Source organism: Cheilinus undulatus, linkage group 9 (genome assembly GCF_018320785.1).
Source record: "Cheilinus undulatus linkage group 9, ASM1832078v1, whole genome shotgun sequence".
In the NCBI taxonomy this organism is placed as follows: domain Eukaryota; kingdom Metazoa; phylum Chordata; class Actinopteri; order Labriformes; family Labridae; genus Cheilinus; species Cheilinus undulatus.
The window spans coordinates 51,889,627-51,913,278 of NC_054873.1; the positions used below are offsets into that span (position 1 = coordinate 51,889,627).

General features: G+C 43.4%; 1 protein-coding gene across 1 annotated transcript in view; it reads left to right on the forward strand.

Annotated features, from left to right (window-relative positions):
- The window catches only part of lrp5 (low density lipoprotein receptor-related protein 5), an 82,764-nt gene extending 59,340 nt beyond the window's left edge, over nucleotides 1-23,424 (forward strand). The window contains exons 12-23 of the mRNA XM_041796303.1: nucleotides 3,554-3,770; nucleotides 3,847-4,000; nucleotides 5,899-6,034; nucleotides 7,566-7,810; nucleotides 10,596-10,780; nucleotides 12,114-12,262; nucleotides 12,369-12,546; nucleotides 14,179-14,375; nucleotides 19,128-19,327; nucleotides 19,884-20,074; nucleotides 20,403-20,612; nucleotides 23,225-23,424. Coding sequence (XP_041652237.1) covers nucleotides 3,554-3,770; nucleotides 3,847-4,000; nucleotides 5,899-6,034; nucleotides 7,566-7,810; nucleotides 10,596-10,780; nucleotides 12,114-12,262; nucleotides 12,369-12,546; nucleotides 14,179-14,375; nucleotides 19,128-19,327; nucleotides 19,884-20,074; nucleotides 20,403-20,612; nucleotides 23,225-23,409 — 2,247 coding nt within the window. The 3' untranslated portion in view covers nucleotides 23,410-23,424. The remainder of the gene's footprint in view (nucleotides 1-3,553; nucleotides 3,771-3,846; nucleotides 4,001-5,898; nucleotides 6,035-7,565; nucleotides 7,811-10,595; nucleotides 10,781-12,113; nucleotides 12,263-12,368; nucleotides 12,547-14,178; nucleotides 14,376-19,127; nucleotides 19,328-19,883; nucleotides 20,075-20,402; nucleotides 20,613-23,224) is intronic.
- The last annotated feature ends 228 nt before the right edge of the window (nucleotides 23,425-23,652 follow it).

The following is a 23,652-nucleotide window of genomic DNA, read 5'->3' on the forward strand; positions in this document are numbered from 1 at the left end:
GTCACCCTGTACAGCCGAGCTTCCTGGCCGGTCCTTCTTAAAGGAGCAATGCTCACTAAAATCACTGGAGGCTAATGACACTGCTTCTGCTACGAACCTCATACTTGACCTCAGAAATGCTGAATTATCCCTTTAAAGTCAGCTGATCTGCTGTAACCTGTGGTGATCACTGATCTGACAGAAACAGAACCACACTCCACACACCAGTGTGTCTAAAATAAAAGACTGGGTCTATTTTAGTCCCTGGTGGTCCAGTAATAACCCGGGTGGAGGACGGACTCCCAGCGGCTCTAATTGTAGGCTCAGAGATCTGAGCCCTCACTCTCAGAAGCTCTGCTGCGGTTCAGGATCGGCTTTCAGGCTCTGATAGAAGATTTCTGACTGATTCACAGCAGCACATACGTCTGTTTCTAACCCAGTAACGAGGATTTATCATCATCGATTCATCACATTTTCACAGAAACACTGAGAAAAGCTGCCAACTTTCACTGAAGCCCTTTAACACACATCTCCGATTTTCTTCCGTTAAGATACCAGGAGGCGTTTTAGATCAGTCTGTAGAGGAAGTGTCCAGTCACCAAGCTATCACTCATGCTGACTGACCTTCAAAAATGGAGGAAAAGGCCCCAACATCCCCAGTTTCACCAACATGATGATGTCATCCTTTAAAACAGTGGTTCTTAACTGGTGGGTCAGGGCCCAAAAAAAGACAGTCCCTGCTGAGAAAGTGACCAGGACGTCCTGTGTCATTATATGCTGAGCTTTTGTTTTGTCGTCCCATCAGGCAGGACTGGACCATGTTCAAGTCCAAACTGGGCAGAATCCACGTTCCCCCCACGTTCTCATGACTGAGTCGCTGATTTCTGACTCGCTCGCTTTCCTGTGGATTTCCCCGTTTTCTCATGGCTCAGTCTTTCCCTTCATCCTGCTTCCTACAGCTCCCCTCCTCCCTTCCTGCCCCTTTACCCCTGACCTCTGCATAGGTTTTACCCCTCCCCAGAGGTCAGAGGTCAGGGTCAGCTCCAGAACAGAGACTATGGAGGGTGTAGATGCTGAGGGACCCCTTTTTGGAGAAGACTTTGCCCTCCTTTAGAGTCTCCTTAAAGCTTTTTAACCAATCCAGATATCTGAGGGATGGAGCTGAGTGTGAGGAGATGTTTGACCCCATTGTAGCTCTGACTGTAGCTCTGATGTTCACTGTAGCTCTGATGTTAACTGTAGCTCTGATGTTTACTGTAGCTCTGATGTTTACTGTTGCTCTGATGTTTACTGTAGCTCTGATGTTTACTGTAGCTCTGATGTTTACTGTAGCTCTGATGTTTACTGTAGCTCTGATGTTAACTGTAGCTCTGATGTTTACTGTAGCTCTGATGTTTACTGTAGCTCTGATGTTTACTGTAGCTCTGATGTTTACTGTAGCTCTGATGTTTACTGTTGCTCTGATGTTTACTGTAGCTCTGATGTTTACTGTAGCTTTGATGTTTACTGTAGCTCTGATGTTTACTGTAGCTTTGATGTTTACTGTAGCTCTGACGTTTTCTGGAGCTCTGACGTTTACTGTAGCTTTGATGTTTACTGTAGCTCTGTTGTTTACTGTAGTTTTGATGTTTACTGTAGCTCTGACGTTTACTGTAGCTCTGATGTTTACTGTAGCTTTGATGTTTACTGTAGCTCTGGGGTTTCCTGTAGCTCTGACATTTACTGTAGCTCTGATGTTTACTGTAGGTCTGATGTTTACTGTAGCTCTGAGGTTTCCTGTAGCTCTGATGTTTACTGTAGCTCTGAGGTTTACTGTAGCTCTGAGGTTTCCTGTAGCTCTGATGTTTACTGTAGGTCTGATGTTTACTGTAGCTCTGATGTTAACTGTAGCACTGATGTTTACTGTAGCTCTGATGTTTACTGTAGCTCTGATGTTTACTGTTGCTCTGATGTTTACTGTTGCTCTGATGTTTACTGTAGCTCTGATGTTTACTGTAGCTTTGATGTTTACTGTAGCTCTGACGTTTTCTGGAGCTCTGACGTTTACTGTAGCTCTGATGTTTACTGTAGCTCTGATGTTTACTGTAACTCTGATGTTTACTGTAGCTCTGATGTTTACTGTAACTCTGATGTTTACTGTAGCTCTGATGTTTACTGTAGCTCTGTTGTTTACTGTAGTTTTGATGTTTACTGTAGCTCTGACGTTTACTGTAGCTCTGACGTTTACTGTAGCTCTGATGTTTACTGTAGCTTTGATGTTTACTGTAGCTCTGGGGTTTCCTGTAGCTCTGACATTTACTGTAGCTCTGACGTTTACTGTAGCTTTGATGTTTACTGTAGCTCTGAGGTTTCCTGTAGCTCTGATGTTTACTGTAGGTCTGATGTTTACTGTAGCTCTGAGGTTTCCTGTAGCTCTGATGTTTACTGTAGGTCTGATGTTTACTGTAGCTCTGACGTTTACTGTAGCTCTGACGTTTACTGTAGCTCTGACGTTTACTGTAGCTCTGACGTTAACTGTAGCTCTGGGGTTTCCTGTAGCTCTGACGTTTACTGTAGCTCTGATGTTTACTGTAGCTCTGATGTTTACTGTAGCTCTGACGTTTACTGTAGCTCTGATGTTAACTGTAGCACTGACGTTTACTGTAGCTCTGACGTTTCCTGTAGCTCTGATGTTTACTGTAGCTCTGATGTTTACTGTAGCTCTGATGTTTACTGTAGCTCTGATGTTTACTGTTGCTCTGATGTTTACTGTAACTCTGATGTTTACTGTAGTGCTGATGTTTACTGTAGCTCTGATGTTTACTGTAGCTCTGACGTTTCCTGTAGCTCTGATGTTTACTGTAGCTCTGATGTTTACTGTAGCTCTGATGTTTACTGTAGCTCTGATGTTTACTGTAGCTCTGATGTTTACTGTAGTGCTGATGTTTACTGTAGCTCTGATGTTTACTGTAGCTCTGACGTTTCCTGTAGCTCTGATGTTTACTGTAGCTCTGATGTTTACTGTAGCTCTGATTTTTCCTGTAGCTCTGACGTTTATTGTAGCTCTGATGTTTACTGTAACTCTGATGTTTACTGTAGCTCTGATGTTTACTGTAACTCTGATGTTTACTGTAGCTCTGATGTTTACTGTAGCTCTGATGTTTACTGTAGCTCTGATGTTTACTGTAGCTCTGACGTTTCCTGTAGCTCTGATGTTTACTGTAGCTCTGATGTTTACTGTAGCTCTGATTTTTCCTGTAGCTCTGACGTTTATTGTAGCTCTGATGTTTACTGTAGCTCTGATTTTTCCTGTAGCTCTGACGTTTATTGTAGCTCTGATGTTTACTGTAGCTCTGACGTTTCCTGTAGCTCTGATGTTTACTGTAGCTCTGATGTTTACTGTAGCTCTGATTTTTCCTGTAGCTCTGACGTTTATTGTAGCTCTGATGTTTACTGTAGCTCTGATTTTTCCTGTAGCTCTGACGTTTATTGTAGCTCTGATGTTTACTGTAGCTCTGATGTTTACTGTAGCTCTGAGGTTTCCTGTAGCTCTGATTTTTCCTGTAGCTCTGACGTTTATTGTCTCTCTCTGTAGGTTATAAATGTAGACGGCACTAACAGACAGACTCTCCTGGAGGACAAGCTGCCTCACATCTTCGGGTTCACGCTGCTCGGAGATTTCATCTACTGGACCGACTGGCAGCGGCGCAGCATCGAGAGGGTCCACAAAATCACGGCAGTACGAGAGATCATCATCGATCAGCTGCCTGACCTCATGGGGCTGAAGGCGACCAAAGTGACCGAGACTTTCGGTGAGAAAGAGACCTGCTGAACTAAAATAGTGACAGAAAGGAAAGTGTTCAAACTTCACTTCCTTCCTCCCTACAGGTACAAACGGCTGTGCAATAGACAACGGCGGGTGCAGCCATCTTTGTTTCTGGTGTCGGCAGGCGATCAGCTGTGCCTGTCCAATGGGGATGGAGCTGCTCTCTGACCTGCAGACCTGTGTGGTTCCTGAGGCCTTCCTGCTCTTCACCAACAGGTAAAACCACCACCTTAGCATTAATGAAGTTAACATTAGTTAATGAACTGATAACAGCTGATATAGACTGATATTTACAGCTGATATAGACTGATATTTACAGCTGATATAGACTGATATTTACAGCTGATATAGACTGATATTTACAGCTGATATAGACTGATATTTACAGCTGATATAGACTGATATTTACAGCTGATATAGACTGATATTTACAGCTGATATAGACTGATATTTACAGCTGATATAGACTGATATTTACAGCTGATATAGACTGATATTTACAGCTGATATAGACTGATATTCACAGCTGATATAGACTGATATTTACAGCTGATATAGACTGATATTTACAGCTGATATAGACTGATAACAGCTGATATAGACTGATATTTACAGCTGATATAGACTGATATTTACAGCTGATATAGACTGATATTTACAGCTGATATAGACTGATATTTACAGCTGATATAGACTGATATTTACAGCTGATATAGACTGATATTAACAGCTGATATAGACTGATATTTACAGCTGATATAGACTGATATTAACAGCTGATATAGACTGATATTTACAGCTGATATAGACTGATATTTACAGCTGATATAGACTGATATTTACAGCTGATATAGACTGATATTTACAGCTGATATAGACTGATATTTACAGCTGATATAGACTGATATTTACAGCTGATATGGACTGATATTAACAGCTGATATAGACTGATATTAACAGCTGATATAGACTGATATTTACAGCTGATATAGACTGATATTAACAGCTCATATAGACTGATATTAACAGCTGATATAGACTGATATTTACAGCTGATATAGACTGATATTTACAGCTGATATAGACTGATAACAGCTGATATAGACTGATATTTACAGCTGATATAGACTGATATTTACAGCTGATATAGACTGATATTTACAGCTGATATAGACTGATATTTACAGCTGATATAGACTGATATTTACAGCTGATATAGACTGATATTCACAGCTGATATAGACTGATATTTACAGCTGATATAGACTGATATTAACAGCTGATATAGACTGATATTTACAGCTGATATAGACTGATATTTACAGCTGATATAGACTGATATTAACAGCTGATATAGACTGATATTTACAGCTGATATAGACTGATATTTACAGCTGATATAGACTGATATTAACAGCTGATATAGACTGATATTTACAGCTGATATAGACTGATATTAACAGCTCATATAGACTGATATTAACAGCTGATATAGACTGATATTAACAGCTGATATAAACTGTTATTAACATCTGATATAGACTGATATTAACAGCTGATATAGACTGATATTTACAGCTGATATAGACTGATATTAACAGCTCATATAGAATGATATTTAGAGCTGATATAGATTGATATTTACAGCTGATATAGACTGATAACAGCTGATATAGACTGATATTTACAGCTGATATAGACTGATATTTACAGCTGATATAGACTGATATTTACAGCTGATATAGACTGATATTTACAGCTGATATAGACTGATATTTACAGCTGATATAGACTGATATTCACAGCTGATATAGACTGATATTTACAGCTGATATAGACTGATATTTACAGCTGATATAGACTGATAACAGCTGATATAGACTGATATTTACAGCTGATATAGACTGATATTTACAGCTGATATAGACTGATATTTACAGCTGATATAGACTGATATTTACAGCTGATATAGACTGATATTTACAGCTGATATAGACTGATATTTACAGCTGATATAGACTGATATTTACAGCTGATATAGACTGATATTAACAGCTGATATAGACTGATAATAGCTATTATCAGTGAGCGTTGGCTGTTCTCTTTTCCTTCAGGGACAACATCCGCAGCATCTCTCTGGGTACCAACAGCAACGACGTGGCCATCCCTCTGACGGGGGTCAAAGAGGCATCGGCTCTCGACTTTGACTTTTCTGAGAGAAGAATTTATTGGACGGACATTCAGGCCAAGGTGAGCCAGCTTTAATGTACCTTTTTTAGTCACTGATCAGGTTTTTTAAAGGGTCTGTTCTGGTGTGCAGTCAGTTGCTGGGTAGTTTTTGGTTTTCTGATGGGCTCAGCACTCAGTGGGGTATTTATGACGTCCTGTAAACCTCCTCAGACCTGCATGCACTGATAAAGACATCACATTTAGTTTTACTACAACACAGGAATAATTTCTGCTATGAGACTTTCTTAACTAATTGTCTAAAATTTTCTTTGAAGTTTATGTTATTGGCTTGAAGTTTTTGGAGATTTTGCTTTGAATTTTTAGTGGAAGTTCTTGGCGACAGTTTTTCAGTATTCAGGGGAATCTGCTTGAAAATTCTCAAGTATTTAATTTAGGGATATGTTAATATGTTTCTGAGAGTTTGGGGGGGAAGTTTGCTTTATTTTATTTTCATTTTCATGGGAGTTTTGGATTTTTTTAAGATGTTTGAGGGAATTTATTAGCAAATTTTCAGCCACTTTTGTGTGAATTTTGGAAATCTCTTTTGGGGGAATTTGCCATGAATTTTTCTTTTTTAATTTTCATAGAAATGTTCTGAATTTTTGAAAGTTTAAAGAATGTTCATGGAAATTTTAGGGAATTTGTCCAGATGTTTAGGGGAATGTCTGTAATTTCTATGCAGTTCGGGGAATGTATTTGTAAATTTTTGGGACTATTACAAAAAAGTTTAGGAGCAATTTGCTTGAAAATGTTTGGATATGTTTGAGCTTCATTGGAAATTTTAGAGGAAATTTATCCTTTTTTTTTTGTTTTTGTTTTTTTTTTGGAGCCACTTTCATGTAACCGAGATTTTTTTCAGTTTGGGGAATTTTCTCTGTTTTTTCTTTTTTTTTTTCATGGAAAGTTGGGATTTGGGATTTCTGTGAACTTTTTGTAATTTACCAGGGAATTTGGGGTCCTTTGAAATTTCACTGAACTTTCATGGGAATTTTAATGAATATTCGTAAATATTGTGGCATATTTTCTTGGAAATGTTTGAGTATTTTTATGTTAATTTCGGGAATGTATTAAGATTTTGCGAGTTTCATTTGAAGTTTTGGGGGAAATTTACTTTAAATTTGGTTTCTTTTTCATGAGAAGTTGGTAAATTTATTTGGATATTCGGGGGATTTATGTGGATTTTTTCAGCCACTTTCATGTAAATTTAGGAAACATCTTTTTTTTTTAGAATTTAAATAAGATTTTTGGGAATTTGCTTTGATCTTTTTTTGCATGGTCATGGAAATGTGGGATGTTACTTTATAAATTTTGGGGATTTGTCTGGGAATTGGGGTGGGGGGTGGGGCTCCTTTGAAGTCTTCAAGGTTTTTGATGGAAATTTCAGGGAAGAGAAATGTGGTTTAGAAAGTTAGTTTCATCTCCATCAGTTGTTTTTTTTAGCAGGAATGAAATCATAAATCAGGGTTTGCTGTGATTTTTCCTACGTCAAGTCCAGCTTCGGTGAGTACGTTTTTAACTTTAACCCCTCCCCTTTTCCTCTCCGTCCTATCAGACAATCAGCAGAGCCTACATGAACGGCAGCTCCGTGGAGCACGTCATCGAGTTTGGACTCGACTACCCAGAAGGCATGGCGGTGGACTGGATGGGTCGCAACATCTACTGGGCCGATACGGGGACCAACCGCATCGAGGTGGCCCGGCTGGACGGTCAGTACCGGCAGGTCCTGGTCTGTAAAGACCTGGACAATCCACGCTCGCTGGACAACCCTCGATCCCTCGCTCTGGACCCCGCCAACGGGTAAGAAGGAGAACTCCGACACCTGAGGACCGGTCCTGTTCACAGCTGTCCTAACCTACCACTAGGCTTGGTTTAGAGGCTCTGGATCAATCTGGACTCGGGTTTCTGTGGTGGGACCTCAGATATAGACGTGACTGCGTTATCAGAGCAGCATTACTCTTTGGCGTTTATGTTGGTCTTACTGACTCAGTGATGAGAAGGCAGCTATAATGTAGAGAACGGCTGTAGACCAGACCATGAGACCAGACCAAGAGACCGGGGGGGTAGAGGAGAGGGGGCAGGCCTGTTTGGCCATGGCATCTGTGCTCTGCATGCTGGCTACAGTGTGGTCTGACCTGCTTCTTTTACAGCCCCACATTCAAAAAAGTTGAGACGCTGTGTAAATAAAAACAGATCTGATTCATGATGGAACAGAAACAACAGATCAGAAACATGAGCTCATTCTGAGTTTGATGGCAGCAACACATCTCAGAAAAGTAGAGACAGGGCCATGTTTGCCACTGTGTAGCATCTCCTCTCCTTTAACAACAGTCTGTAAACTGGTAGTGAGGGGACCAGCTGATGGGACAGGAATGTTGTCCCATTCTTGTCTGGTGTAGGATTCTAGCTGATCATCAGTCACTGTTTCACGTTGAGGAACATTTTTCTGAAATTGATCAGATGCAGTTTTTCACAGATTGGTGAACCTCTGCCCATCTTTACTTCTGAGAGACTCTGCCTCTCTAAAATGCTCCTTTTTTACCCAGTCATGTGACTGACCTGTTGATAATTAACCTCACGAGTGGGGATGCCGAGTAAGCATCCACTCTATTGATATTCGCGTCGGCCATTTTATTTTTTTCCGTCCGTTTTGGACCCTATCTCCTCTTTCACCCTCTGAGCTGTACTCATCATTCTTATATCATTCTATCAGCTCTTTTAGGACACGATGACTATAACTTGTCTCATTTATAACTTTTATAGTTTTAAAAATATTTAACTTCTCATTTAAATGAATGGGGCTTTTCTAAAAAATTGCACTTTTTTCAACTTCTCGTAACTTTGGCATTTCTCGGGCTATTTTCACTATTCTGCTATCAAACTCCTCAGCTTCTGGTGCTATTTTCGACCATTTTTTTCACAATTTTTTCACTATTTTCGTGCTATTTTAAGCTATTTCTAGGCTTTCTCAGCCATTTAATGCCATTTTCAGCTACTTCTACGCTATTGTCAGCTTTTTTTAGGCTAATTTCAGCTGTTTATCCTTTTTTTAGCTACTTAATGCTATTTTTGGCTACTTTTTTGCCAGTTTATGCTATTTATATGCTATTCTCAGCTATTTCTGTGCTTTTGGCTATTTTCAGAACTTCTTCCATAATTCAGCTCTCAGTATCCCCACACAATTTCTGATGAAATTGCAATTTTGATCTAGTGTTAAAATTCTCCATCAGCTGTTTTTCATTAGTTCTACTTAGTTTTCCAGCGTTTTGCTGCCCTGTCCCTTCTTTTTTGAGATGTGTTGCTGCTGTCAACTTCAAACTGAGCTAATATTTCTCATGAAATGGTGAAATGTCTCAGTTTAATATCTGATGTGTTGTTTCTCCTGTTGTGAATCAAATATGTGTCAATGATGTTGAACAGTCATTGTTATATTTACAGGTGTTAGGGTCAGGGTTACACAGGGTTAGGGTTAGGGTTAGAGTCAGGGTTACACAGGGCTAGGGTTAGGGTTAGAGTCAGGGTTACACAGGGCTAGGGTTAGGGTTAGGGTTACACAGGGCTAGGGTTAGGGTTAGAGTCAGGGTTACACAGGGCTAGGGTTAGGGTTAGAGTCAGGGTTACACAGGGCTAGGGTTAGGGTTAGAGTCAGGGTTACACAGGGCTAGGGTTAGGGTTACACAGGGCTAGGGTTAGGGTTAGAGTCAGGGTTACACAGGGCTAGGGTTAGGGTTAGAGTCAGGATTACACAGGGCTAGGGTTAGGGTTAGGTTAGGGTTACACAGCGTCCCATTGTTGTTGGAGCTGTGGTTGTATCCTGTGCTCTTGATCTCTGGCTGTTCTACTGGACACCTTAGTAACCTCAGTGATGGTTTAATGGTTTATGAACTGGATCCTAATCTGGATGTTCAGAGGAATAATGATGTTGGAGCTTTATTTTGAAAGCACAGACTCCTTTAAACATGCTCTTATTTTGATAGTATTCTCTTTCCTCTGTGGTTATACTGGACTGTTACGGTTTGAATTGTACGATCAGGATAAAACGGATGAATTAGGGTTCTTCATCCTGATATTGAAGAGACGGGTCGGTGTAACACCGGAGGTCTGAAATGTTGCGATGACTTCATGTAGCGTGTGTTTTCTCTCCGTCTGAGCTAGCGAGAGTGCAGCCATGTCACCAGGTTGGTATGCAGGTACAACAGCCAAAGACACGCCCCTTTTTCCCCCATAACCCTCCAGCTGAGAGCGCCAGGATGCTGTTAAAGCTGTTTGTTACCACGGCCACACTCCTCCCTCCCCCTCTCGTCTCCGCTGTCACTCACCTGTGGATGTCTTCATGATGTCATAGCTCAGATCTGTCAGCGCGCTCGCCTCCAGGCGTCTGATGTCATTTAATGATCGCACTCTCACAGTCAGAGACAATAAAAGCACAAACATGTTTTATTTTGAAGGAAACAGCCGTTTCAAAGTGGAAACAGGTTTACTGTGGAGTAAATGATCTGACTGGAGAAACATTTTTATGACCGCCTCTTTGATTCCTCGCTGACACGCTGAGGCGCTTCACTGACGCTGTGTTGTTGTTCTGCAGATTCATGTACTGGACCGAGTGGGGGGGCCGGCCTCGGATTGCCCGGGCCTACATGGATGGGAGCACCACAAACACCCTGGTGGACAAAGTGGGCCGGGCCAACGGCCTCACCATCGACTACGTGGACCATCGGCTGTACTGGACCGACCTGGACACCTGCATGATCGAGAGCACCAACATGCAAGGTTGGGACGCAAGACCAGCAACCAGAAACCAGCAACACAACCAACAAGGACACACCTACAACCAACAACCAGCAACCACACACCAACAACCATACCTACAACCATCAACCATACCAACAACCAACAACCACACACCAGCAACCTTACCAACAGCCAGCAACCACACACTAGCAACCATACCAACAACCATCAACCATACCAAACCCCATACCAACAACCAGCAACAACGCCAACAACCAACAACCAGAAACCACACACCAACAACCAACAACCAGCAACCACACCAACAACCAGTACCCATACCAACAACCAGCAACCACACCAACAACCAGTACCCATACCAACAACCAGCAACCACACCAACAACCAACAACCATACCTACAACCATCAACCATACCAACAACCAACAACCACACACCAGCAACCTTACCAACAGCCAGCAACCACACACTAGCAACCATACCTACAACCATCAACCATACCAACAACCAACAACCACACACCAGCAACCTTACCAACAGCCAGCAACCACACACTAGCAACCATACCTACAACCATCAACCATACCAACAACCAGCAACCACACCAACAACCAACAACCAGAAACCAGCAAACACACATCAACAAGGACACACCTACAACCAGCAACCACACACCAACAACCACACACCAACAACCAACAACCAGCAACTACACACCAGCAACCAGCAACCACACACCAACAACCAACAACTACACACCAACAACCAGAAACCAGCAACCACACATGAACAAGGACACACCTACAACCAGCAACCACACACCAGCAACCAGCAACCACACACCAACAACCAACAACTACACACCAACAACCAGAAACCAGCAACCACACATGAACAAGGACACACCTACAACCAGCAACCACACACCAACAACCAGCAACCACACACCAACAACCAGTAACCAGCAACCACACACCAACAACCAACAACCAGCAACCACACACCAGCAACCAGCAACCACACACCAACAACCAACAACCAGCAACCACACACCAACAACCAACAACCAGCAATCACACACCAACATCCAGCAACCACACACCAACAACCAGAAACCACACACCAGCAACCAACAACCACACACCAACAACCAATAACCACACACCAACAACCACACATCACACACCAGCAACTACAGACCAGCAACCAGCAACCACACACCAACAACCAGCAACCACACACCATCAACCACACACCATCAACCACACACCATCAACCAGAGAAGTCTTGGTTAATCTGGAGTTTTTCAGACATTTTCATTGAGACTTAAATGTTGTCATGTTTCCTCCAGGCCTGCAGAGGGAGATCATCGTAGACGACCTTCCTCACCCCTTCGGTCTCACTCAGTACAGAGACTTTATCTACTGGACTGACTTCAACCTCCGCAGCATCGAACGAGCAGATAAACGCAGCGGACTGAACCGCACCGTGGTGCTGCAGGTACCAAACCATATCTTTCATGGTTTGATTTTATCAGAAAACTGACTTCTGTCACACCTACAGATCCTGGACTTAATCTCTAACCTCTACCTGTCCCTGTCCTCAGGGCCAGCTGGAGCTGATGCTGGACATCCTCGTCTTTCACTCGTCTCGCCAGGAAGGAACCAATGAGTGTTCCCATAACAACGGCAACTGTGCCCACCTTTGCCTGGCCACGCCCGCTGGAGCTCAGTGCCGCTGTGCCTCCCACTATACGCTGAATTCAGACCGGAGGAACTGCAGCTGTAAGTAACAACCACCCAGGATCATCACTGAGGTCTCAAAGTAAAGAGAAAGTAACATAGGACTCAAAGTTCAGGGAAGAACACATTTATCAGCATAATATCAGTATCAGGAGAAATTACCCCCAAAAAGCTGTAAATATCAGTCTATATCAGCTGTAAATATCAGTCTATATTAGCTGTAAATATCAGTCTATATTAGCTGTAAATATCAGTCTATATTAGCTGTAAATATCAGTCTACATCAGCTGTAAATATCAGTCTACATCAGCTGTAAATATCAGTCTACATCAGCTGTAAATATCAGTCTATATTAGCTGTAAATATCAGTCTATATCAGCTGTAAATATCAGTCTATATTAGCTGTAAATATCAGTCTATATCAGCTGTAAATATCAGTCTACATCAGCTGTAAATATCAGTCTACATCAGCTGTAAATATCAGTCTACATCAGCTGTAAATATCAGTCTATATTAGCTGTAAATATCAGTCTATATCAGCTGTAAATATCAGTCTATATCAGCTGTAAATATCAGTCTACATCAGCTGTAAATATCAGTCTACATTAGCTGTAAATATCAGTCTATATTAGCTGTAAATATCAGTCTATATCAGCTGTAAATATCAGTCTATATCAGCTGTAAATATCAGTCTATATCAGCTGTAAATATCAGTCTACATCAGCTGTAAATATCAGTCTATATTAGCTGTAAATATCAGTCTATATTAGCTGTAAATATCAGTCTATATCAGCTGTAAATATCAGTCTACATCAGCTGTAAATATCAGTGTACATCAGCTGTAAATATCAGTGTACATCAGCTGTAAATATCAGTCTATATTAGCTGTAAATATCAGTCTATATCAGCTGTAAATATCAGTCTGTATCAGCTGTAAATATCAGTCTATATCAGCTGTAAATATCAGTCTATATCAGCTGTAAATATCAGTCTATATTAGCTGTAAATATCAGTCTATATCAGCTGTAAATATCAGTCTATATCAGCTGTAAATATCAGTCTATATTAGCTGTAAATATCAGTCTATATATGCTGTAAATATCAGTCTACATCAGCTGTAAATATCAGTCTATATATGCTGTAAATATCAGTCTATATCAGCTGTAAATATCAGTCTATATGAGTGTAGAAGTTAGTGGAGTTTTAGACAGGACTATTACACTTCATCAACTTCAACCATGTTTTCTTTTTTCTAATTCACTTAACTTTGGAGTGAGTGTCCTTTGGACTGGAATCTTTTGTTTGTTCATCTATGATCTTTAAAGTTTGTTCTAGGAAGTGAATATTTCACTCTGATCTTTCGTCTATTATTACATATATTATATGATGAGTATAATATGACCTTACCTGGTATTTCAGGGTGTTTGGAGGCTGTTTTCAGCTTGCTGCATGTCAGCTCATGTCCTCATGTCATTAACATAAACTTGCATCGTCATGGTCCCACATAGACCTGGTTCTTCCTTACATTAAAAACATGTCCTTTCTGCACATTCAGCCACAGAGACGCCATACTTCTCTGAGTGTCTGATGGCATAATGGTTTCAAAGCGTTTTCAGGGCGCTGTTGTGTAAATTGTGAACTGTAACACCATGGTCTGTCTTTGTCCGTCTGCAGCTCCCTCCAGCTTCCTGCTCTTCAGTCAGAAGGCCAGCATCAGCCGCATGGTTCTGGGCGAGCAGAGTCCTGACATCATCCTGCCCATCCACGTCCTAAGGAACGTCCGCGCCGTCAGCTACGACCCGCTGGACCGGCTGGTGTACTGGCTGGACGGAAGGCAGAACATCCGCAGGGCGAGAGACGACGGAGCCATGGTACCTCCCTCTGATGGATGCAGACGCCATCACGTTGCATAAATTTATCCCTGAATGTTTAAGCGACAGGTTGTTAAAGAAAAGCCACACTAAGGCTGCCCTCACTCACAGATCAGCTAGGGCAGTGGTTCCCGACCTTTTCCAACTCAGGGCCCACTTTTCAGTTTCAAAAATTTTCGCGGCCCACCTCCAACCCCATATCCTGATACACAATATATATCGGGATATTTTGAAATGGCCTCTCAGCAGCTGTATTAAATTCAGCCCCAAATGGCACTAGTTTGGTGATAGAAATAGACTGTTCTAATGGATTTTTAATAAAATTATAAGCAGAAAGTAAAAATCAATATAAAGTCAAATTTAGCTGTTTTATTTTGAAAAGGACTTCATTCAATCTGTCACTAATAAATCAAAAATACGTCAATCATTAAATCCTCTGTCTTTTACAGTCTATCAAAAGTCCTGAAATGTTTTCTGTGTTCTGTTTACTATTGATGATTAGAAAATGATTATTTTCCTCATTAAGGGTGAAGCAAAACTCGCCAACTATGCATGAAGACCTAAACCCTGCAGTCTAGTCCTCCATTCAGGCCAAAACCCTGCAGTCTAGTCCTCCATTCAGACCAAAACCCTGCAGTCTAGTCCTCCATTCAGACCAAAACCCTGCAGTCTAGTCCTCCATTCAGGCCAAAAACCTGCAGTCTAGTCCTCCATTCAGGCCAAAACCCTGCAGTCTAGTCCTCCATTCAGACCAAAACCCTGCAGTCTAGTCCTCCATTCAGACCTAAACCCTGCAGTCTAGTCCTCCATTCAGACCAAAACCCTGCCGTCTAGTCCTCCATTCAGACCAAAACCCTGCAGTCTAGTCCTCCATTCAGACCAAAACCCTGCAGTCTAGTCCTCCATTCAGACCAAAACCCTGCAGTCTAGTCCTCCATTCAGACCTAAACCCTGCAGTCTAGTCCTCCATTCAGACCAAAACCCTGCAGTCTAGTCCTCCATTCAGACCAAAACCCTGCAGTCTAGTCCTCCATTCAGACCAAAACCCTGCAGTCTAGTCCTCCATTCAGACCAAAACCCTGCAGTCTAGTCCTCCATTCAGACCAAAACCCTGCAGTCTAGTCCTCCATTCAGGCCAAAACCCTGCAGTCTAGTCCTCCATTCAGACCAAAACCCTGCAGTCTAGTCCTCCATTCAGACCAAAACCCTGCAGTCTAGTCCTCCATTCAGACCAAAACCCTGCCGTCTAGTCCTCCATTCAGACCAAAACCCTGCAGTCTAGTCCTCCATTCAGACCAAAACCCTGCCGTCTAGTCCTCCATTCAGACCAAAACCCTGCAGTCTAGTCCTCCATTCAGACCAAAACCCTGCAGTCTAGTCCTCCATTCAGGCCAAAACCCTGCAGTCTAGTCCTCCATTCAGACCAAAACCCTGCAGTCTAGTCCTCCATTCAGACCAAAACCCTGCAGTCTAGTCCTCCATTCAGACCAAAACCCTGCAGTCTAGTCCTCCATTCAGGCCAAAACCCTGCAGTCTAGTCCTCCATTCAGACCAAAACCCTGCAGTCTAGTCCTCCATTCAGGCCAAAACCCTGCAGTCTAGTCCTCCATTCAGACCAAAACCCTGCAGTCTAGTCCTCCATTCAGACCAAAACCCTGCAGTCTAGTCCTCCATTCAGGCCAAAACCCTGCAGTCTAGTCCTCCATTCAGACCAAAACCCTGCAGTCTAGTCCTCCATTCAGGCCAAAACCCTGCAGTCTAGTCCTCCATTCAGGCCAAATCCCTGCAGTCTAGTCCTCCATTCAGACCAAAACCCTGCCGTCTAGTCGTCCATTCAGACCAAAACCCTGCAGTCTAGTCCTCCATTCAGACCAAAACCCTGCAGTCTAGTCCTCCATTCAGACCAAAACCCTGCAGTCTAGTCCTCCATTCAGACCAAAACCCTGCAGTCTAGTCCTCCATTCAGGCCAAAACCCTGCAGTCTAGTCCTCCATTCAGACCAAAACCCTGCAGTCTAGTCCTCCATTCAGGCCAAAACCCTGCAGTCTAGTCCTCCATTCAGGCCAAAACCCTGCCGTCTAGTCCTCCATTCAGACCAAAACCCTGCAGTCTAGTCCTCCATTCAGACCAAAACCCTGCAGTCTAGTCCTCCATTCAGGCCAAATCCCTGCAGTCTAGTCCTCCATTCAGACCAAAACCCTGCAGTCTAGTCCTCCATTCAGACCAAAACCCTGCAGTCTAGTCCTCCATTCAGACCAAAACCCTGCCGTCTAGTCCTCCATTCAGACCAAAACCCTGCCGTCTAGTCCTCCATTCAGACCAAAACCCTGCCGTCTAGTCCTCCATTCAGACCAAAACCCTGCCGTCTAGTCCTCCATTCAGACCAAAACCCTGCAGTCTAGTCCTCCATTCAGACCAAAACCCTGCCGTCTAGTCCTCCATTCAGACCAAAACCCTGCAGTCTAGTCCTCCATTCAGACCAAAACCCTGCAGTCTAGTCCTCCATTCAGACCAAAACCCTGCAGTCTAGTCCTCCATTCAGACCTAAACCCTGCAGTCTAGTCCTCCATTCAGGCCAAATCCCTGCAGTCTAGTCCTCCATTCAGACCAAAACCCTGCAGTCTAGTCCTCCATTCAGACCAAAACCCTGCAGTCTAGTCCTCCATTCAGACCAAAACCCTGCCGTCTAGTCCTCCATTCAGACCAAAACCCTGCCGTCTAGTCCTCCATTCAGACCAAAACCCTGCAGTCTAGTCCTCCATTCAGACCAAAACCCTGCCGTCTAGTCCTCCATTCAGACCAAAACCCTGCCGTCTAGTCCTCCATTCAGACCAAAACCCTGCCCTCTAGTCCTCCATTCAGACCAAAACCCTGCCGTCTAGTCCTCTATTCAGGCCAAAACGCTGCAGTCTAGTCCTCCATTCAGACCAAAACCCTGCAGTCTAGTCCTCCATTCAGGCCAAAACCCTGCAGTCTAGTCCTCCATTCAGACCAAAACCCTGCAGTCTAGTCCTCCATTCAGGCCAAAACCCTGCAGTCTAGTCCTCCATTCAGACCAAAACCCTGCAGTCTAGTCCACCATTCAGGCCAAAACCCTGCAGTCTAGTCCTCCATTCAGACCAAAACCCTGCAGTCTAGTCCTCCATTCAGACCAAAACCCTGCCGTCTAGTCCTCCATTCAGACCAAAACCCTGCCGTCTAGTCCTCTATTCAGGCCCAGCTGTGATTATATTAGTCCGTTATCTGTGCTGATGAATGCTGGAGCAGTTTCTGGTGAGTTCATGAGCTGAGAGCATCTTTAGGCCTCATTCATGAAGCTCTCCTGTGTGATCGTGGGGGAAAAGCTCGTCTGGAGGCAGGAACATTTTAACTTCTCGTTGTCGGTGTTTTGAACTGTTAGGCTGAGATAAGTCTCCGTTGTTGTGGAGAAGTGGATCACATTTTTCCGCTGCTGGCCGTCTTCTCTCTGACATGTACGACTCTGGCAGGGAGTTTTCAGCAAAATGTTCTCACCCAGGCAAACCTCGTATTCTGGGTTAAGCGTCTTTATGAGATTTTTAAAATCCTGGCTTTTCAGCAACACTGGGCTCATGTCTTTAGTGACGTGTTGTGCTACTCCTGCCGTTATCTCTGAGTCATCTTGCGGCGTATTTGAAGGAATACCGCGTGAGTTCGACCTCTTCCTTTTCAAAGTTGAATAACTGCTCAACGCTGCAGATCCAGCGCTGTTTCTGTCTCTGAAGTCAGCTAGCTCCCGCTAACTAGCCACGCGGCTGCTGTGTTTACCTTCCTCTCCCTTGCTTCTCGCCGCTGATGCGCATGTGCAAAGGATTTTTCTGAATGGGCGCAGGCGCAGGAGGGAGAGTGAGCTCTCTTCTGTGAGAGATGCATTCAGGGTCAATGGGAGAAGTGAAATTCCGGCAAGAAATGCTCGCTGGCGGCTCAAAACTTCCACATAATTTATACTCGAAAATTTGCGATATAGTCATTTTAACGACACGCTACATCCACAGACCGAGGGTGAACAGGTAGCACCAGAATCTATTTGTGGCGGTCCACCACAAATAAATGAATGTATGGGAAACACTGCCATATAATGTGTTCTCAGAGCACTTTTTTAAATTGGAGATTGAACATAAAGGACTGAACTGAATACAGGAGAAACATGTTGGAAGCTCCACAGCTGCTAACACAGCATCTGTAACATGTTGCAACACCTTCAGTATCACAGTTTACAAGAAGCTGTCAACACAATAACCTCTAGATAACAACAACAGTTCCTGTCTCTCATTAGCTTGTCACATGTCTAATACTTGAAGGAAAAACAAAACAAAATAATGAAAAGAATATTTTAACATTTCTAATATCCTTTTAAATGTAACTGAGTTTCAACAATAAAACACTATTCTGTAATAATAAATAAATGTAAATAATTACACCCCCCCCCCAAAAAAAATCATACTATTTTGGAATTGATTTGGCGGCCCACTTGCAGTACCTCCGGCCCACTAGGGGGCCGCGGCCCACAGGTTGGGAATCACTGAGCTAGGGAACAGAGCCTACAGTCCTCCAGGGGGTCTAGCTGGGTCCAGTCCTCCCTGTGACTCCTTTTCAGCATGTCGTTCCCCCTCTGTTTCCTTCTCTACCCTGTCCTATCAAAATAAAAGCATAAAAGTCTGAAAATGAAGCTAGGGAAAGAAAATAAAAGACGGCAGTCTTTAAACTGGCTGATGTGTCCGTGTCATCCTGCAGTCGTCCATGATCGTCAGCAGCAGCGTTCAGGACAACCAGCTCCACGACCTGAGCCTGGACCCCTACAGCCGCCATCTTTACTGGACCTGCGAGACCACCAACACCATCAACGTACAGCGCATGGATGGTCACATGGTGGGCGTGGTCCTAAAGGATGACACGGACAAACCACGAGCCATCGTGGTCAACGCTGAGAAAGGGTGAGAGCATCGGGCTGCGATGTTTTTATGGATTCTTTCTGATGCGGTTCTTGTTGTGGTTTAGGTCAGTGAACTTATACAAAAAGACGAGTCGGGAGACGAACGAGTTAAAAGCAACCTTGGCTGATATTTTAACACGGCACGTATCTGCAGAGTTACAGAATCTCTCTAAACATGCACTTTTAAACCACTCAGTCCATGTGGCTATGTGCACCTACCTAAACACTTCTGAATGTTCAACACACACACACACACACACACACACACACACACACATGCACATCTTTGCTCCAAACCAAAACGTTTCTCGACACAATGATTTTTGGATCTTTATCATTTTTCCATGAACTTGTTTATTTTAAAAGCAGACGATGTCTTCTCTGTCATCGATGGTATCTAGAGGACTTATGATCTCACTTTAGTCCTTCTGATGCCTCTAACAGGACTTTCAACCCCTCTGGAGACCCGCACTCCTAAAGTCTTCCTTTAAAGTTGTGTTTCCTCGTCCTAGGCTGAACGTTGGTGTTTCTACGTCTGTCTGCGTGTCTCTCTGCAGGTACATGTACTTCACCACGGTTCAGGAGCGCTCAGCCAAGATCGAGGGAGCGAGTCTAGACGGGACGGAGAGAGAGTCTCTGTTCACCACCGGACTCATCCGGCCCGTGGCTCTGGCTCTGGACAACAAACTGGGGAAGCTGTTCTGGGTGGACGCCGACCTCAAACGCATCGAGAGCAGCGACCTGACGGGTGGGTTCAAGTGTGCAGAGAGGTCGGAAGTCTGTCGGAGGATTTCAGAGCTGTGAGCTCTCAGAACGAGGGATTCAGAGCAGTCTGTGGCTGGTTAGACCATTCCAAGGATGGAATGTTGTAGAAGCTCTGATGACATCATCCCTCTGAACACTATTAAAGACTTCAAAGGCAGAGAATGGAATGTTGGTGAAGCTGGGGATGTCGGGAGCTTGTGCCCCCCTGTTTTTTTCTAAATATCAGACCATATTTGACTACTATGAAGAACTTACTGTTATTCCCCCCTCAGTGAACTCTGACATCTTTATTCCCTGGTTCTCTCCCTCAGGAGCCAACCGCATCGTCCTTCAGGACTCCAACATCCTCCAGCCCATGGGTCTGACCATCCTGGGAGACCACCTGTACTGGATCGACCGGCAGCAGCAGATGATCGAGAGGGTGGACAAACTGAGCGGCGACAGACGCACACGCATCCAGGGACGGATCTCATACCTGACGTCTGTCCACGCCGTGGAGGAGATGGACCCTCAGGAGTTTGGTAAAGACCTCTGCAGACTCCCTGAGCCCAGACTCTGGGCTCAGACTACAACAGGGATCCCCAGGCCTTTTCTGCTGGACCTCTCAGGAAGATAAAAAATATGATCATGTCCTCCACATACACCTCAACACATGTATCAGCACTTAATCAACCTGCAGGACAGGAAGGTGCAGTCAAGGAGCGAGCGTAGCTCTGCTGGTGACTCTCTGGTCTACCAGTGAAAGTCTGAATGTCTTAATGGAATGTTTCACAGGCTTTAAGGCAGGGATGGAATGTTTTATAGGCTTTAAGGCAGGGGTGGAATGTTTTATAGGCTCTAAGGAAGGGATGGAATGTTTTATAGGCTTTAAGGCAGGGGTGGAATTTTTTGAAGGCTTTAAGGCAGGGATGGAATGTTTTATAGGCTCTAAGGCAGGGATGGAATGTCTTTTAGGCTCTAAGGCATGATTTGAATGTTTTATAGGCTCTAAGGCAGGGATGGAATGTTTTATAGGCTTTAAGGCAGGGGTGGAATGTTTTATAGGCTCTAAGGAAGGGATGGAATGTTTTATAGGCTTTAAGGCAGGGATGGAATTTTTTATAGGCTCTAAGGCAGGGATGGAATGTCTTTTAGGCTCTAAGGCATGATTTGAATGTTTTATAGGCTCTTAGGCAGGGATGGAATGTTTTATAGGCTCTAAGGCAGGGATGGAATGTCTTTTAGGCTCTAAGGCATGATTTGAATGTTTTATAGGCTTTAAGGCAGGGATGGAATTTTTTATAGGCTCTTAGGCAGGGATGGAATGTCTTTTAGGCTCTAAGGAAGGGATGGAATGTTTTATAGGCTCTAAGGAAGGGATGGAATGTTTTATAGGCTTTAAGGCAGGGATGGAATGTTTTATAGGCTTTAAGGAAGGGATGGAATGTTTTATAGGCTTTAAGGCAGGGATGGAATGTTTTATAGGCTCTAAGGCAGGGAGGGAATGTTTTATAGGCTTTAAGGCAGGGATGGAATGTTTTGAAGGCTTTAAGGAAGGGATGGAATGTTTTATAGGCTTTAAGGCAGGGATGGAATGTTTTATAGGTTCTAAAGCAGGGATGGAATGTCTTTTAGGCTCTAAAGCAGGGATAGAATTTTTTGAAGGCTTTAAGGCAGGGATGGAATGTTTTATAGGCTCTAAGGCAGGGATGGAATGTCTTTTAGGCTCTAAGGCATGATTTGAATGTTTTATAGGCTCTAAGGAAGGGATGGAATGTTTTATAGGCTTTAAGGCAGGGGTGGAATTTTTTGAAGGCTTTAAGGCAGGGATGGAATGTTTTATAGGCTCTAAGGCAGGGATGGAATGTCTTTTAGGCTCTAAGGCAGGGAGGGAATGTTTTGAAGGCTTTAAGGCAGGGATGGAATGTTTTATAGGCTCTAAGGCAGGGATGGAATGTCTTTTAGGCTCTAAGGAAGGGATGGAATGTTTTATAGGCTCTAAGGAAGGGATGGAATGTTTTATAGGCTTTAAGGCAGGGATGGAATGTTTTATAGGCTTTAAGGAAGGGATGGAATGTTTTATAGGCTTTAAGGCAGGGATGGAATGTTTTATAGGCTCTAAGGCAGGGAGGGAATGTTTTATAGGCTTTAAGGCAGGGATGGAATGTTTTATAGGCTTTAAGGAAGGGATGGAATGTTTTATAGGCTTTAAGGCAGGGATGGAATGTTTTATAGGCTCTAAGGCAGGGATGGAATGTCTTTTAGGCTCTAAAGCAGGGATGGAATTTTTTGAAGGCTTTAAGGCAGGGATGGAATGTTTTATAGGCTCTAAGGCAGGGATGGAATGTCTTTTAGGCTCTAAGGCATGATTTGAATGTTTTATAGGCTCTTAGGCAGGGATGGAATGTCTTTTAGGCTCTAAAGCAGGGATGGAATGTTTTAAAGGCTCTAAGGCAGGGATGGAATGTCATTTAGGCTCTAAAGCAGGGATGGAATGTTTTAAAGGCTTTAAGGCAGGGATGGAATGTTTTAAAGGCTTTAAGGCAGGGGTGGAATTTTTTGAAGGCTTTAAGGCAGGGATGGAATGTTTTATAGGCTCTAAGGCAGGGATGGAATGTCTTTTAGGCTCTAAAGCAGGGATGGAATTTTTTGAAGGCTTTAAGGCAGGGATGGAATGTTTTATAGGCTCTAAGGCAGGGATGGAATGTCTTTTAGGCTCTAAGGCATGATTTGAATGTTTTAAAGGCTTTAAGGCAGGGATGGAATTTTTTGAAGGCTTTAAGGCAGGAATGGAATGTTTTATAGGCTCTAAGGCAGGAATGGAATGTTTTAAAGGCTTTAAGGCATGGATGGGATGTCTTTTAGGTTCTAAGGCAGGGATGGAATGTTTTATAGGCTCTAAGGCAGGGATGGAATGTCTTTTAGGCTCTAAAGCAGGGATGGAATGTTTTAAAGGCGTTAAGGCAGGGATGGAATGTCGGTCCTGCTGCAGGGAAACAGTCCTTCATGTCTGCAGTTTCTTGGCTGATTTTACTAATCCATACACCTTAAAAAGATTTGAGTGGGCAGCAGTGACTTGTTGGTCAGGGGTCAGGGGTCAGAGGTTCTCAGAAAGGTTTGGCTAGACTGACTGAGAACTTCTCCTCTCTTCCAGCATCACATCCTTGTTCCCGTGACAACGGAGGTTGCTCTCACATCTGCATCGCTAAAGGAGACGGGACACCTCGCTGCTCTTGTCCCATGCACCTGGTGTTACTGCAGGACCTGCTGCACTGTGGAGGTAAAGAAACACACAAACAAACACACAAACAACATCATGGTGCAGTCACCCTTTGTTAAACAAGCCAGAGGGGAGAAAAGTGAAAGGATGCTCCTAGTCCAGTCACTGGTTCATCAGTATTCCTGGCTACCATTACACCATGAAGACAAAAGAACACCCAGAGGAAAGGTTACTGAAAAGTCTAAGTCAGAGGATGGAGACAGAAACATCTCCAAGTCTCTGAACATCCCCCAGAGTTCAGTTAAGTCCATCATGAAGAAATGAAGGAATATGTCACATGTGTAAATCTGCCTAGATCAGAC